The 17,151-nt window shown below is 37.6% G+C and overlaps 2 protein-coding genes across 3 annotated transcripts in view; one reads left to right on the forward strand and one right to left on the reverse strand.

Moving 5' to 3' along the window:
• Nucleotides 1-746: 746 nt before the first annotated feature.
• On the reverse strand, nt 747-10,626 carry dnajc11b (DnaJ (Hsp40) homolog, subfamily C, member 11b). The gene is made up of 16 exons (XM_079597133.1): nt 10,501-10,626; nt 9,431-9,560; nt 8,451-8,524; nt 8,235-8,336; nt 7,329-7,457; nt 7,127-7,249; nt 6,979-7,052; nt 6,720-6,909; nt 6,530-6,615; nt 5,057-5,173; nt 4,788-4,943; nt 4,615-4,684; nt 4,443-4,500; nt 3,611-3,753; nt 3,383-3,512; nt 747-3,297 (listed from the first exon to the last, which is right to left on the reverse strand). Exons 1-16 carry the CDS (start codon nt 10,573-10,575, stop codon nt 3,272-3,274), a joined length of 1,683 nt encoding a protein of 560 aa, XP_079453259.1. The 5' UTR covers nt 10,576-10,626; the 3' UTR covers nt 747-3,271.
• A 1,608-nt stretch (nt 10,627-12,234) lies between these two features.
• camta1b (calmodulin binding transcription activator 1b) overlaps nt 12,235-17,151 on the forward strand; it is a 266,259-nt gene continuing 261,342 nt past the window's right edge. Inside the window, exons 1-2 of one of the 2 annotated variants that reach the window (XM_079597128.1) lie at nt 12,235-12,307; nt 16,121-16,222. In XM_079597128.1, coding sequence (XP_079453254.1) covers nt 12,283-12,307; nt 16,121-16,222 — 127 coding nt within the window. In that variant the 5' untranslated portion in view covers nt 12,235-12,282. The remainder of the gene's footprint in view (nt 12,308-16,120; nt 16,223-17,151) is intronic. The other variant, XM_079597130.1, reaches the window with a different exon arrangement.

Here is a 17,151-nt window from a genome sequence, read left to right on the forward strand (position 1 = left end):
CATCATTTACTCACCCTCAAGTTGTTTCAAACCTGTATTAATTTATTTCTTCTGCTGAACACAAAGAAATATATTTTGAAGAATGTCAGTAACCAAACAGTAGTCTGTACCCATTGACTTCTATAGTATTTTTTTTTCCTACTATGGAAGTCAATGGGTACAGACTACTGTTTGGTTACTGACATTCTTCAAAATATATTTCTTTGTGTTCAGCAGAAGAAATAAATTAATACAGGTTTGAAACAACTTGAGGGTGAGTAAATGATGACAGAATTTTAATTTTAAAGTGAACTATCCCTTTAAGTACAATTTGTCTTCCCATCTAAAGGACATACTGGGAAGGTGTAATTTGCAGGCCTAGATTAAACAAGCTATCTGGTCATTGTTTAGTGGAAATAAGTGTTGCTTGTAAATTGAATTGCTTTATGTTGGTGCTTTCTTTTTATAAGCGTTTATTAAGGGTTCATGGATGATGGTTCTGTGTGTACATTTTGTTGTATGTAGTATGATGTTAATATTTCAGGGCTGTTTGTGCAAGAGAGAATAAGTTTGAGCTTGCACTTTTGCGCTGAGGGAGATTCTTGAGTCCAATGAAAAGAAAGAGAGAGATGTTTCTGTGAAACTTCATGTAAACTTGTAAATAAAGAGGAGAAGATTTTAATGACATTTCATTTGAGTCATATCATTCTTATGTAGAAACTAATGTATATTATATAAAGAAAATAACTGCAGAGGTCAGATGAAGTGTAGTTTTCATCACTTTTATTGTTTAAACTACTCTTTAGGTCGACAACATTACATGAATACATTTGTAAGGTTTTGCATCAGATAGGAATGTAACACCGTTTTCTTTCTGAGTGTAAAAATGTGGCTTGAACAAGCCATATACATGAACATGAGATATGTTAGAAATTTCAGGAGACATGCAAGGTATAATGACAGTACTGGATAACAAAACCAGAGAACAATTTTAAATCGTTCCAAAACCGTAAGACTTTTGTTCATCTTCAGAAAACAAATGATCTTTTTGATGCAATCTGAGAGCTTTCTGTCCCTCCGTTGACAGCTACACAACTACCACTTTAACGCTTCAAAAAGATCACAAAGAGACCGTAAAACGAGTTCATATGAATTGAGCGGTTTAGTCCAAATTTTCTAAAGAGACACGACCACTTTATATGATTTAATTTAAGCTTTTATTGAAGATGAACAAAAGTCTTACGGGTTTGGAATGAGACGAGGATGAGAAAATGTAGAGATAATTTTCATTTTTGGGCAAACCCTTTAACACTGACCCAGGATTCTGGGAAGTTTAGTTTTATTTCACTCCTGAATGAGAAGATTATTGTTGCTACTCCAACAATAAAACGCCTTGATGTTGAAATGACTTTTTCCCCTTATAGCCCACGAGACGAAATGTGCAACTGGAAAGATGGTTACATCTATTACCCAAATTATATAGGCAGGCATTGCTCACTCATTGACAAATTGCACTAATAAAAATGTAAAATTAAGAAAACTAAAACAAAAGGGACATACAGTTTTTAATTGAAACAATGATTGAACAAATGGTTCAGTGGATTAGTTGTGCAAATGAGGATTATTTGAAATTACAGACCTTTAAATATTGTTCTGAACAAGTGCTTTCATATTTGTGACCTTGTTTAAAGAAACACTTAAAAATGTTGTCATCATATACTCACCCTCAAGTTGTTTCAAAGCTGTATGAATTTATTTCTTCTGCTGAACACAAAAGAAGATATTTTGAAGATGTCCTGCTATGGAAGTCAATGGGGTCCATCTATTGAAATTCTTCAAAATATTTTATTTTTTGTTCAACAAAAGAAATACATTCATACAGGTTTGAAATAACTTGAGGGTGAGTAAATTTTTCATTTTAAAATTTTTAAGTGAACTATTCCTTTAAAACCCTCATTAAAATCATGATAAATGCCGAATGTAGCACGAAATTATCCAAAAGGCATTTTAGTTTTATACTAGTTCAATCTAAGCATTTCCAATGCAGCTCAACTTTTGAAAACTGAGAAGGGGGAAAGTTGCTTTCAAGGCAAATGTCCAGATGCAAAGAACCACAATCTAAACAAATAAAAACAGCATATATTAGCTGTCTATGTACAGTAACACTGTGAGACTTCATTTAGTATCTTAAATTTGGAGAATATACAGCGTAAAACTATCTTTGATATGGAGGAAATGGTGAATCTCACAAAAACAGTGGGTCATAATTCACCTATAAAAGTTTGCATAAAGAAAATCATTTTTAAAGATTTCTTGCATTTATGAGATTTCGTAACAGTTTATTTTACAGTGTCCTTGTTACATATGTATTTGCCATAGTAATAACAATAAATTAATGCAACTAACCCTCAACCAAACCCTAATCCTATAGTAAGTACATGTAGTTAATTAATATTACTCAGTACTTAAACTACACTGTAACAATGACAGCTTAAAATAAAGTGTATCCTGAGATTTCTTGCAAGTTTTTCTTGCATTTAAATCACCTCCACTAACTGTCAATATCCCACAGTAATAATACAAAATATATAATTTAAATAAAATTGGGCATCTTTTATTCAAATGTAATGAGAACATTTTTTTTTTTTGCATTTAGAATTTGCCATATTTTTTTTTTTAGTGAGATTCACCTGTAAATATAAATATTAAGACGATGAGTAATCCAAACAACAATTCTCCGGGAGGAAAATAAAATCACGATCCTGTGGCAGCTTCTACTGATTTTGGAGGCAGTGTACAAACATGCAAAACCGTCTGTCAAAAAACATTTCAATATCAATACCCGTTTTATTAAACCACGGGTTGTACAGCACTTCATTACGATTTGAACCATACGTTTTTTTTGTTACAGGAGCTTTTATTGCTGTACTATCCAGTAGATATCATCAGATAGTGTAGTATTAACACCAACTGAGACTGATGGATGGAGTGATAAGGTATTTAACCACTTCCTACCACCTGAAAACAGACAGCTATCAAAGCTGCAGGGTGGCTCATCGGAAGTCTCACTTAAACCTCCAGATCTTAAGGAGATGTTAAGATGCGTTTGACCCATTGACGATATATACGTAAAGGGATTTGAGATAAACAGACAACACAAAGGTGATACACGGGTGACTACGTGGAATGAAGAGGAGCAGCCCTTCGGATCACTGGATGTCCGACTGTCCCTTTATGTTCCTTTGACGTCCATTGAGTCCATCTGTCCTTTCTTCCAATGTGTGGAAGACTCCTATGTCTCTGAATTGATTCTATGAGCTGAACGAAAAGAGACTTTCTTTACACCAGGTTTGAATTAACCAACCTTTTAAAGACATTCCCAGTTTGTTTGCATAGTACTCACATTGTTTAGGTATCCTAAGAGGCTCTGTGTCTCCGGACAAGACTTGGTGCATTGCACCTCGGAACTGGTACAGCAGCTTTAGGCTCTTTTCCTCTCCGACGCACGGGTCATAAAACCCCGGCAAGCCAGCCTGATTCACACGAGACAGAACTAATTAATGTGAAGCACCTGGCGAGAGTTTGAGCATCTCGTTGATGTAAAGCACCGGTTGATGTTTGCGTGTCTAACCTTTGATGCCTCTGTAAGAACGAGTTTAGAGTCTTTCACTAAACACTGGAGAGGGATGGTCACGTCGATGACCTCCGCTTTCTCTCGTTTCTGGCTATTGTCCAATACAAATTTGCCGTACCAGGCATTTAGAATGATGAGACCTAGAATAAAAACATGAATCACTTCACATAAAACTATTCATTTAACAAGGACGTTTCATGTTCAGTATAAGTTAATCTGTATGGACAACAATGTGTTTCCTGCAAAACCAAACAACAATTCTTTACAGTAATGCACCTACAGTAGAAAATGTAAATGGTCATTTTGTCAGACAAAATTTGAGCTGTTAAGTTTGTTTAACAGTGGAAGTTTTTTTTTATTTCAAAGACTTTAATTGAATAATAAAAATAAAAAAATCCCTTTTGAGATGATTTTTAAGTTTTTTTATTTATTTATTAAACTGCTGATTTTTTAGAGATGGCACAAAAAAGTAATTTCTAATGAAAGAAATACAGTACTTTAGAACTGAGCATTACAAAAAAAAAATATTATTAATTAAAGAAATTCTCATGACCTTTCTAGAAATTACTTTTGAACTCTTTTGAACTTTTTGAATTGTTACATCATGTCCTCTGGTATCTTTGGACATACTGTATATTTATTGAGTTTATCAGCTATATGCTGTCATGAGTATAAATATTGGATATAACACATTACTGTTAGTTTTGCTTGTTTTTAAACTTGTTTACATTATTTTCTCTGGTTATTGCCAGTATATCAGATGCTGTCCATAGGGCTTAACTTGTATCTATATGAATGTATAAAAAAACATTTATGTGCTTTCACAAACCCATTTTAGATTCCTCAGCGTCAATAATTCTCTTCACTGACTCTTGCATCAGCAAAACCTGAAAATCAAAGACACAATAACACAAGAAAACAACATATCTGCCCTGATAAATGGTTGTTTGTGTTGGCATGATGGAAATAGTCATTGTTGTGTATGTATTTATTTCACTCACAGCAGCTTCAGCCTCTTGCTTCCTGCGAGCAATTTCTGAAGCAGAATCCTCCTTCTGTTTCTCCAAGTCCCTGTAAACAACCAAAGAGTCAGGGCCTTTCATCAGAGAAACTGAGGTAATGTAAAGACTGAAAATGGGCGGTTTCAGAGCAGCAATTATGGATAATAACTCACTGTTCCTTCTGGGCTTGTACATAAGGCATAATAATAAGCTTCTGGACAGCTAAGTAGATGGCCAGCGGGCCCACAGTGGCATAAAACACAGCGCTGGGTAAAATCTGGTCGGTCAGGTGAATCGGGAAGAGGTAGGTTTGACTGGCTCTGTTCAACCTGTAGACAGTAGAAAATGACCAGCATAAATAGACCACCCACGAGCAGCTTGAGCTTAGCTTGCTGTTCTACTGCGCCGTGCTTATTGCGGTTAAGCTCAAGTCAGTGCTAACCTGATTTTGAGGGAGACACCTTGGGGTACACCAATGCTGACGGTAGCAGCCAAAACACTGTGGCGACTGATCTTACGCTCTGCACCATATTCAACCACGGTGCCAAAGAATCCAGTCCTGTTGGATACAAAGTCAATGAGCTATCGGGGTAGACGTAGAAAAAGTCAATGAGCTATCGGGGTAGACATAGGAACTTTTTACCTCTATAAAGCTATGGCTGGGCAATACTATACATTGAATATTTATATTAAATTCAATTTAGAAATTTTAGATTTAAAATGAAACACTATTGTGAACATAGCAATGTGTTTTACCATTAAGTTTCCTAAAAGGTTCACTTAGGTCATTTAGTTCACCCTAAAATGTCTGTCGTTAATTACTCACTCTCATGCCGTCGACTTTTGTTCATCTTCATCAACACAAATTAAGATCTTTTTGATTAAATCTGAAAGCTTTCTGTCCCTCTATTGACAGAAACGCAACTACTAATTTTACGTTTCAAAAAGTTCATAAAGAGATGAGAATTGAGCTGTTCATTTTCTGAAGAGACACGATCGCTTTATATGATAAAAATATTTAATTTAGGCTTTTGTTCACATAAGTTCATTCAACAACCACTAAGTTAAGAGGTTTCATGCAACCAGGCCCAGTTTCATGCCCACTTCTTGTGTCACACTTGTGAGCATAATACTGTCAAGACAGAGATAATAGCATTTCTGATTTAAGTTCTTTCACCACTTATTCAACTATTTGTCCACTCAAAAGTATTTGTTGTATTTTTTATGCTTCAAAATGTAATACTTTTGTTTATTACATTGTATTGGTGCATAATAAATAAAATGCTGTTGCTTATAATATAATTTAGTGAAAAACAGTGTCTAGATGTTTACTAATTTTCCTTTATCTAATTGGCTAAAATTATGATGCTCTCATTAGAAACATATAATTATAATCTCTGCTCATGAGATCTATCATGAGATCTAAAAGACATATATATATATATACTAAAAAAAAAATTCAGGTCAGCAAGGTAGTTGCACAAAAAATTTGAGGTCAGCAAGGTAGTTTTTTGTTGTTGAAAGAACTTAATACTTTTATTTAATTTTATGAAAAGATGCATTAAATTAACCAAGTGACAGTACTAAGCAGCTCAACTGTTTTAAACACTGATAGTTATCAAAAATGCTTTTTGATCAGCAAATCATCTTATTAGAATGATTTCTGAACGATCATGTGACACTTGATCATTTTTAATTAATTACATTTTTAAATATTTTTAAACAGTACAGCTATTTGGAATTGTTATAATATTCCACAATATTACAGTTTTCACTGCACCTTAGATCAAATAAATGCAGCCTTGGGGAGCAGATGAGACTTATCAAATATAATAAAAAATCTTACAGACAGCAAAATGTTGAAATGATAGTGTATATAGAAATCTCAATTGAAAGCCATAGGTAAAACACATACTTGATGGAACCTTTGACCTTGGTCTGGTCTTCATCCTGGAATTTGTACTGATAACTCATCATCAGGTAGGAATGAGGAACGCCCAGCTGAGGAACAGGAATAAGAACAGATGAATTGCGTTCTTAATGCATTGACTTTGTTTTGAACGGAACAGATTGCCATCGTCAATGTACCCCTGTGAGGGCTTCACCTGCAGGGCCAGGGTGAAGTGGCTTGTTTTAGTGTCCCTGACGATGCTGGTGGTCATGGCAGACTGGCTTCCCCAGCGCCACTGCAGGTATCCCATAGTGTTCTGGTCTAGGTGGCGGGCCATCATTGTAGAGGCATTGGGCCGTACGCCGCGTGAGGAGAACTGCAATCCCCATTGTGCAGTCACAAAGCTACGCGACACAAAATTCATGAGATTCACAGAAATTAGAAACACAAATCATACACAGACGGACACCTACCATCGTGCAGTTACGTTACGGAATACTTTCATCCCAAATAAAGGTCCTCTAATGTCCCCTGCACCAAACTCCATCTTAAGACACACACAAACAAGAACATCAGAACCAGACCAGCACAAAACCTGAGGTGTGTTGGTATGAGTTTTACCTCTCCCCAGCCTCTTGCGGAGGTCACACGCCGCACACAAAGGTTTATATTTCCTCCCCCATTGCCATTATGTGTAGACAGAGATCCAGAGAGGACAGCGGTATCTGAAGTGGTCAGAGGCGCCTGCCAAACATAATCCTGAATGACTATAGAGCACAAGGGAGATGGGGACATCATGAAATGCACAATTGTCCATACTGACCTCGATGGATTGGGATATGTGCATCCTGTTGATCTCAATATGGGGAAAACCTCCTCCTGGTACATCCTCAAAGTCCTCCTCATATCGGTCGAAGAGGTCTGTTGCATCTATGCCAACACTTATTGTCCCCTGAATGAAAACAAGACAAATTATGAGTAAAACCCCATCTAGAAGAGATTTGAAATCAAATTTAAGACCAGCACAAATAATATGAATACCGGTCATCCATGTAGAAAAAAAAAAACAATAGTGATGATGTAAGTTTGCATCACCCTGGTTCCCTCTACAAAAAAAAAAACAATAAAATTTTTCCATTGGCTTTTGTATTATTGCAGAAAAAAAGCTCTGTGCAAAAACTACAGTTTATGATTCTTACATGCTTTGTTCATCATGATAATCTTCACAAGTGAACACAACTTCTATGATTTTGAAGCCTAAATGCTATCGGCAGAAGTAAAAAGCTAAATGTAGGCTACAATCGAACAACCATTTTCTGTCATTATTAAAACAAATATTTTCCTTGAAAGTTTGAGTCCGATTTTGCATTGTGTGATTATAAACACAATGAGGCTGTGAATGGATGGACTAGTGAGTAGACGAGTTTACTGTTCTTTCTAAAGACCTATGGGTGCCCTGAGTTTAATAAATTACCAAGAGCAAAGATGTCAAAAAAATATCAAGCAAGAAAGCCGTCCTCAAATATCTGTTCCTCAACAATCAAGCAAAGATTTGACTGATATTATCTGGCTTCAAATTTTAGAATACACAAAAAATTGTTATATTGAATCTTTTAAATTACATCAGTTGGAGCACAACAAAACTACAAGGTTCTGTGAAATAAAACTACATTTTGGGAAATAAAAACCATCACTATCTCCCCCTGTCATTCTGGTCTGGAATGTCCACCTTAGGGTTTGTTCTCTGCTGGAGTCTCCTCTCGTCTCTCTCCTTCTGCAAACGTTCATATTCCTCCTTGATCTCTGCAGGGGTTCTCTTCCTCTCCACCACCTAAAGACAGTGGGGATCAAGCAGATGTGGCATTAGTATCACATGCATAACACACATTAGTACAATTATTTGTAATAAAAAAAAGAAACTGTAAATATGTAAAACAAAACTAACCTCCCAACCTTCCACCTCCAGGCCTTTCTTCCCAAATATGTCATATATGGCTCGAGATTGTGGGTCACTGAGAACTAAGCAGAGGTCAAATAATGAAAGTCAAATAAAAATGTCAATTAATAATTTAATTATTTTGACTATACTTGTAGTTTTATACATTTTACAAATATGACCATTTTATTTGAAGATTCAATACTTTATTACAATTATTAACCCTCATGTTATTCTAAATATGGATGGCTTTGTGGTCACTATGAACTTTCATTGTATGTCAATATTTTTTAACCCTGTAATGCCTGACAAATTAAGTAATAGTCAGATTTATTTTTTATTTATTTTTGAAAAATGGAAGTTTATTTAAACTTTAGTCAAAATCTTAAAAAAAGGCAAAACATATAATGCAATGCATTACAAGGATGATTGAGACAAATACACGTTCGTCAAAACCCTGATGTATAATATTTCATACTTGCATTTTAGCATGATTTTTCTAAACAATTATGAATAGATAATCAAGTAAACATAAGTTGCTTCAGCCCAGTTAATGTTCCTCTTGAATAAAAGTTATTCTTACATTTACTTTATATATTTTTAAAGATTTCACAGCAATTGGACATGAACCAAAAGCCGAAGGGGGACATTTTACAATTATACTAAAAGTCATTTTAAGTAAAAAGTATGAACTATTAATCAGATAGGAAAATTGTGTACAACAGGTTTTTCAGCAAAGTTTTGAACACGTTGATCATAATTTAGAGGCCTTAAATATGAATTTATAAAATATGATGCAATAGGCTTCATAGGGTTAATCTGTCCCTTTTGTTATAAAAAAAAAAAAAAAAAAAAAACTAGCAGCATACAATAAAACTACATGTGGCTACGGAAAATAATGATTGATGTTTGGATGAATTATTCCTCAAACCTGTGAACTAATAACTGTCATAATAGTCCTAGGGACAGTTATAATAATTAGTAATTACCCTCATATGCCTGGTGTACATCTGTGAATAGTTGTTCTGCCTGCCTCTTTAGCTCAGGGTCTCTGTGCTTGTCGGGGTGGTAGAGCATACACATTCGCCTGTACGACGCCTTCAACTCGTCTTGAGTAGCCTGTGGAATGTAAGATAGACAATTAGTAGATGAAAGACAGACAGATTGAAGGATGGGATATTATTAAGCAGCGTTAACATAATTTTTTTTATATTGGGATGCTTATATTCAATGTTGATAGGCCCCGGACAGTTGATGGGCCCCATTGACTTTAATAGAAAAAATACAATGGAAGTCAATGGGGCCCAACAACTGTTTGGATACCGACATGCAGCAGAAGAAAGAAATTAATACAGGTTTGGAACAACATGAGGGTGATCAAATTATAACGGGATTTTCATTTTTGGGTGAACTATCCCTTTAAATGCATTGGTTTGGCCACACCTTGATAACAGGGTTTTGATTGGTTATTATGCTGCCCAGGTAAGACTGCGTGTTGGCGCGCTTTTGCATTCAAACTCAAACGCGAACATTACATCCGTTACATTCCTCGGACTCGGAGTTTGAGGGAGGCAATATTACAGGCAGCTGAGCTCCCTATAGCAGTCGAGCACAAGAGCGAGCAGAAGTTATTATTATGGTAGGTATGATAAGCAATTATACATTACAAGGTTTGATTGAGACTATTTTTTATTGAGTTATTTATGAAGTGTGATGTTTTTAAGCGTTATTAGTAAGTGAATGGGCTTTTCTGAGAAGCTCTAGTCATGCGCCATTTACATAAGTAGCACGTACAGTACATGCGAAATATTAATAAACATCACCTTAATGGCTGACATAGCAATCTGACAGCTGACAAATACTGCTAGAAAGGTGTCCAAGCATGAAACGTCAGATCAATGAGTACAAGCCCTATATAACCGGCACATTATAGTATACAATGACAGCTGTATGAATATCCCTTATAGTGTCACCTAATAAGAGAATAAGAGTCACTCTCCGTGTCATTCTGTGCAGAGCTTAACCACGGAGATTACTCTTAAAAACTACACTTCCTTACCTCTCTCCTGACATTGAGCAGAGAATAATAATCTTCGTTATCCACTTCCAATTCTATTTCCAAGGCAGCCGCCATGTTCCCAGTGTCCCAAACCCCCCTCCACCAATTCCTACTACGGTGAAGGCTTTTCTCATGAATATTAATTACGCAATGTGACGTTCGGGCCTGTAGGTCGATCTGATTTGTTGAGGGACTGACGTTGGAAGGTAGGGGGATGTGATCTGGCGAATACTGCTTTAGCGAAGGCTTGACTCCTGAATACTAATTATGTTGTCCTCGGCGAGGTAACGTCAGTACTACGAAATGAATATTAATGAGCTAAGCCCTTTGCCATAGTAAATCTGCCAGTTCGCCTACGGCTGAAGCTCAGGATTCATTTGTTCTTCTGCCACCATGTGTTCTGGAGGAGAGTCCTTTAAAATTTAAATCCTCTATTAGACAGATTTCAGGGTGAAAATTTCCAACGATTTTATTTAGCTAATTAAGTAAAATAGTTGGATTAATGATATGGATACTTCTTATTATTAGTATAATGAATAAATAAACATTTTATTATTTTTATTATGAATAAAAATATGATTTTTTAAATAATAATCACGAACATATAGTTTGTTAGTTTACTTACACAATGTCCATAAACAATTGTAATCAGTTTTAGAGGAGGTTTTTATAATTTATATTTTAGGTCTGGTCATTTTAAATTTTTACTATAGGTAATTTCTCAATATGGTAATAATATTGACTCCATACATAATTATTTTAAAACAATTAGTAAAATGCTTAAGTTTTAGGTTTTAGAAGGAGAATGCTTTATGATGTCATCGTCCCAAAACTACCGCTATGTATCATTTTCTTATTTTTATGATTCTGTTGTTCAAATACATTGGCAGTAATCGCTACATGCTGCGTTGTTGTGCGTAAACATTCTTGATTCGGCTTGATTTGGGGAAACGGCAGACGGACTGTTTGTGGTCGATGAGTGGAGCTGTTCTTTCAGCACCGTCGTCTTCAGCACCCACGAGTGGACAGCGCTCAAGAACTCATGAACAAGCGTGAGCATCCACGCACGACCTGGCACATCTTATCCAGATGTGTTTTTCTTTTCTTTTCAGTGGTGTCACTGCTGACTTGCAATACAACAATAACCTTTTAGATTAAAACCGTCATGGTATCTATGCTCACATCCATGTCATTCTCGTTTCACAATCATCTTCAGCACGAGTGGCAGATTAACGACTCTAACATGGCTGTTAACATCTAATTATATGACACAGTGGGGCATGTTATTAGTACTTAGACTGCTGGACACGTATCTCGATTAGCAGTGATATAAAATTGTTCTGTCGCGCCGAACGGATATGGGTGTCTTTCAAGCATGAATTCATAAACATTTGTTGTATAGACTTCAAATATTCTATATATTTGTAATGTGTGTATGTAACATTCCTAAGATTTCGCCCAAAATCTGATCCTTCCAAAAAACTAAAACTAAAATCTTATTGGTCGCTGCCTCGTAAAGGTGTCTCCTAAATAATAATCAATTCACCAATGGCGTTGAGGGGATGGATAAAAGGGGGATATGGATTTCGCAAATTCATGAAGCATCACCAAAAGCACCATTGTCATTTATGGCACTTCGCGGCCAATAGCTAACGCGTCTTCACGCACGCGCCTCCCGCCTCTCGCCCCCTCCTCTAGACGCGTCCTCGCCGTGAACGCGCGTGGTACCCCCCCGGTCGCTAGGAGGAGGAGGAGGAGGAGGATGTGGCGCGCGGAGGGGAAATGGCTGCCGAAAACAAGCCGGAAGGTAAGAGAGAAATAACAAGATTATTATTTTTCATTTCGCAGTTTTATCAGCGTTAAGCTCCAGATGATAAAGATCAGGATAGGGATGCGCGACGGAGAAAGTCAGTGACATATTCGCTTAGCTTATGTTTGTCACGAAATGGCAAAAAAGCTGAAGCGCTGACGGGATTAGCCATCTCTGAGACGGCTATTAAAATAACGGGAACGGAGTTAGGTAATCACGGGTTACGTTCATTACGCGACTCCTTTCATCTCAAAGCACACAGAGGGTTTTCAAAGTCACACGCATCCAAGTCGAGCCGAGCCACAGCCTTCGTTAGATGAAGAGAAACATGTTTTTCTTATAGCCTAACTGAGACGCGCACATGAGCGCATCAGACGAAATGAACGCGTGAAATGACTCGCGTATGATTTAGAGTGGGATTCCTCCACACCGCATCCACGTTCCCCGTGGGCTGACAAACAAGCGAGCTCCGTGAAGTCAAACGCGGTCAACTACTTCATTTTTCTTTCGCATTGAACAGGGCGACGCTTTTAACTCCAAAAGCCATAAATGCAGATTTATGGTGATGCTCTAAAACGTGATTGATTTCCTTCCACCCCCACCAGAACCCCCCTTTAGTGACTGAACCCTCCGACAGCTGCTCGATATGCTTCGGTCTTGTGTGGAATATTTTCCCAGAACTGTGACTATTTGGCCGCTGCTGTTTTGAAGCTGTCAGCAGTTATTTTCTTAGATAATAACACATTGAAACTGGATTGGAAAGGACACTGGGATAATTGAAGCGGAATTTTAATGAGGCAGCAAAATGAAAGGTACGTCTCTCCTCTTTCCTAAAGCGATGCTCGGCAACTAAAGCCAAGTTCATGTTCTCACTATTCGCTAGAATTTGAATAGAGTGTAATACGATTCGTTTTGATATAGTCGAACCTAAAGTTCACTTTTTTTTTTTTTTGCATTAACGGAGCGCGTCTTGTTTATCATTCTTCGAGGATGTTTTTTATGTGGCCCTTACGTCTTAATGAAATTATTTGAGATTAAAATATATGCATTTATTTTTATATAACGAATTTGAAAGGAGATGTAAATTATTCAGATCACATTTTAGATTCACAAGACGCTCCCTAGCCTTCAAAATTCTTCGTATTCTTTTTACTTTGATCCCTTTTGGAAAACGTAATTTTATTTTTCATTGGGGCCAGATAAATGGTGAGGCATTAGTGTGATTCTTAAGCATCTTGGGAAGAAAATGCTGATTGTTCAGTAATGTTGGAAAATTAGCTCTGGAATTGCTTAAAATAACAACCAAGAGTTTGTCAACATTGAATTATTTATTCAGCATTTTTTTCCCTAAATTAAATCAGTCAAGGAAGTTTTGCTCCATAACAGCCACATGGTGGTGCTATTGAGCTGTGGAAATCAGTACCCCCCCTCAACCCCCCAACTTACACACATTGGAACTAAGAGTGATAACTAAGCTTGCCTATTAAAGAATTCCATCAAAGTGACGAAGTTGCCCTCAGTGATTTGGGTGAGCTCGCGGAGTGCCTGTGTGGGACGGTGGCGCGCATGTGTGCTGTTTCTCTAGTGAGCACTGGAACGTATAGAATTATCTTCTAGAAAGGAAGTATTAATTGCACACTACTTCGGATCTATAGGCAATAGCACGGTTCTGTTTTTCCAGTTGTTGTTGGATATCTTCATTTTTGCTATTGCCGAGAGATGACCTGGCCAGAAAAAGGTATTACCTTTCTTTATGTTTCATAGTGCACATTTATCTATGTAAGTCCAGACAGGTAACGCTTTGCTCTTGCTCTACTTCTCAGAATGAAAAATGTGTCATAATGTATCGTAAGTTTGGGGACAGAAAGATTGTAGGCTATTTTTACCCATTTGAGCTGCCACAGAACAGGAGAAAACATTGCCTCTTTTGACCTATACGGCCTAAAACTGTGTCACGCATTTGTATCTGACAGTCTTTGCTCTTGCCAGCTTCCTGGATCAGTTCTATTCTTTTCCTCCACACAGGAAGCATATTCTCCAGTGGTTCTTGCCAACATGATGATGGCAGCTTACGTAGAAGGATGTGCTCCTCTCACTACCCCCATCAGCTTTTAGATGTTTTCAAAGTCGTGTTCTGGAATATTTCTATGGCTAGAGAGTGCATGAGAGTCTCTCTCTCCATCCGTTCAGTCAGTTGGCTCTGTGTTATTTTGCTCTCTCACGTACAGTACGTGCCTCCACTAACCTGTATTGTGCGGACAACTGCAGGCTTTGTAAGCTCAATTGTACATATTTGGTTGCTCATCAAATCTCAATTTCTCTAATTTATCAGTGAAGTGAAATTTCACTGTGTGGTTTTGCTTGAAATTAAGCTCCTGGGTGCTTTTGATCTGTTTGGCGATGCAAACAGCAGCACTCTTATAAAAACAAAAATACAACTGATACTACTGGCTCTTCCAAACAAATTGGATTGTGTAGAAGTTATCCAGCCTCTCTGAAGGTTTGCCTGGCTAAGTGAACATAGTAAGCCATGCACAGTAAGCGGTGTCTCCCACTTTTACTGTTTCTGTCTGAAGAAGTTCTTTTGACTTGATAGACCTTTTCTAAATGATTGATTGTATGGATTGATTAGCCAATTGGAGAGGGCACAGTTTACCAGTGATTCAGGTACTAAATCCTTGGCCATCACTGTTAAAGAGTCAATATGAACATGATGTTTACCAATGTTTAGGTGACAACTGGGGGAAATTAAAGTGCTAGTTTAGCTCTTCAGATTTCAGTTCCAGTAATTTGCATGCTTTTTATGGCTTGCTTTATGTGTTTCTTACAGCGTGTCTATATGCGCCGCAACAGCTGGAAGCTGTCTACATTGGACGCGACAAAGCGACCATTTCAAATCCATTTGTTCTTCCTATGAGAAGTATTGCGAGTGTTTGGAGTATGTCATAAATAGAACAAGGCATTAGTTTACTGATGGGATTTGTGTTGCGTTGGCGCTGCATCCAGTGTAGACACGGTGTTATACAGCATCAGACTTTGCTGCTCTTTACTTATATATGTCACCCAAATTAAAATGATTTACTCATCCTCATGGTGTATGACTTTAATATTGTATTACTTTCTTTTTGGAATATAAAAAAACATATTTTGAGAAATGAATATATTAGTGTGTTTTTTTTTGTGTTTTTTATTGACCCTACAATAAAACTCAGTTCAAAACTATTTTGTTACCAACATTTTTCAATGTTGATAATCACAAAAGAAAGTCATACAAGTTTGGAATGAGAAGAGGGTGGGCAAGTGATGACAATTTTACAACAATCTCTTTAAGAAGCAGCAGTTTTTTTTTCTAGTTCAATGCTAATGTTGTGCATCTATGCTCAAAAGTAGGCTTTTTCCTGCCAAATGCATTTAAGAATCCAGTAAGCCACAGAAATTAGTAGAACCTCATCATGTGGTATGATTCAACATGTAGATTTAGCTCCTTGCCAGCCTAGTTGATTGCACACCTACATACACATCTTGTATGCAATACTTGGATGCTGGAAAGCTCCTTTAGACTCACAAATGCAAGTGTGATGGTAGCTAATTTTCTTAAACTTAAACCTGAAATGACCTCTAAAGTGCATGTTCCAGTCAGGAAGGCAGAAATGTATGGCAATGCCACAATCATAATGCGCCGGGGTCATTTAGAAGGCGAGAGTAAAAGCAATGAATGACCTCTGCATGAATAGGAAGTAGAGGGCTTGTATTTTTGTACCCACAGACCTTCTCCCCTCACTGTTCCCTCCTCCACTGTGTCCCCTGTAGGACTGAAGAAAATACGTAATCCGGATCGAATGTACAGAACCGCCGTCGGTTACACCGGCCACGTTCCTCCTAAGAGTGTCAGCGATGACACAGACAACAACAGTAAGAGAGCTGGCTTCCTTTTCCACTGCATCCCTCAAAACATGACAACGTTATGAAATGCTGTTCATCTTCTCTGCCCATTCGTTTACATACTGTGTAACCTCATTCTCGCAGCTGGTATAGTTCTTCAACAGTGTTTTTATAGTATTACCAGAGCCCAAACCAGAGAAAGATCAAATTAATGCAAGACTTCAGAGTCTCTAGAGCTTTTGATCTAAAACCTTGCTTTCAGCACAATAACGGTTGTTTTCCTGGTGTGTTTACCAGGTTCAAGAGCTTAGCAAATTCTATCAAAGCAATTTGTAATAAGCCAACGTTCAGCTACTAGGTGACTTTTAGTGCAGGGAGTCGGGAGGGAGAGGCCGTTTCTTGGTAGATCAGCTTAAAAAAGGCCAGCGTCTCATTTTCATTCAGCTCCATTACAGATGATGTTTATTCATGCATGGCCATGCTGCTCCGGAACGAGCAGCATATTTTTGGAAGCAGCAGCTCGTTGTCATGGCTAATCAACGCAGAGCGCAGGCGTTGGCTTGCGTGGGTGTGGATGAGGGTGTGTTCTTGTTGTGCTTCTCTCTCTCCAGCCGTTCTCAGTGATTTCACTGAGTGATCGAGGATGTTTCGAAGAGACACTCTCTTAATGAAGACACTCGACATGGACACTAAGTGGCAGGAGTTCTGCTGCCCAGTTGTTGAAGGCTAACAGTGCAATTAGCAGCTGGAGGGATACACATCTCAGCCGTCTCTGGCCATGCCGGCTCTCGTGGTTTAACAACAGCATTAACTCTTTGCAGACATGTTGGCAATCCATTGATTAGCCTACATGTTGATTTTTAAATAAAATGGGCTGTCGGTTCACATAACGCAGTGGTAGACGTTGCTTGTGAGCCTTGAATCCCCGGACGTGTCGGAATGTGAGGATAAAAGGAGAT

This window comes from Phoxinus phoxinus (assembly GCF_949152265.1).
Source record: "Phoxinus phoxinus genome assembly, chromosome: 22".
Classification (NCBI taxonomy): Eukaryota; Metazoa; Chordata; class Actinopteri; order Cypriniformes; family Leuciscidae; genus Phoxinus; species Phoxinus phoxinus.

Coding starts and splice junctions, on each gene's coding strand:
- dnajc11b (XM_079597133.1), bottom strand. CDS start 10,575: ATGGCGGCTGCCTTGGAAATAGAATTGGAAGTGGATAACGAAGATTAT. Junction 8,525..9,430: donor TGTACACCAGGCATATGAGG/GTAATTACTAAT, acceptor ACCTCTGCTTAG/TTCTCAGTGACCCACAATCT. Junction 4,944..5,056: donor GGTGTCTCCCTCAAAATCAG/GTTAGCACTGAC, acceptor TACTGTCTACAG/GTTGAACAGAGCCAGTCAAA.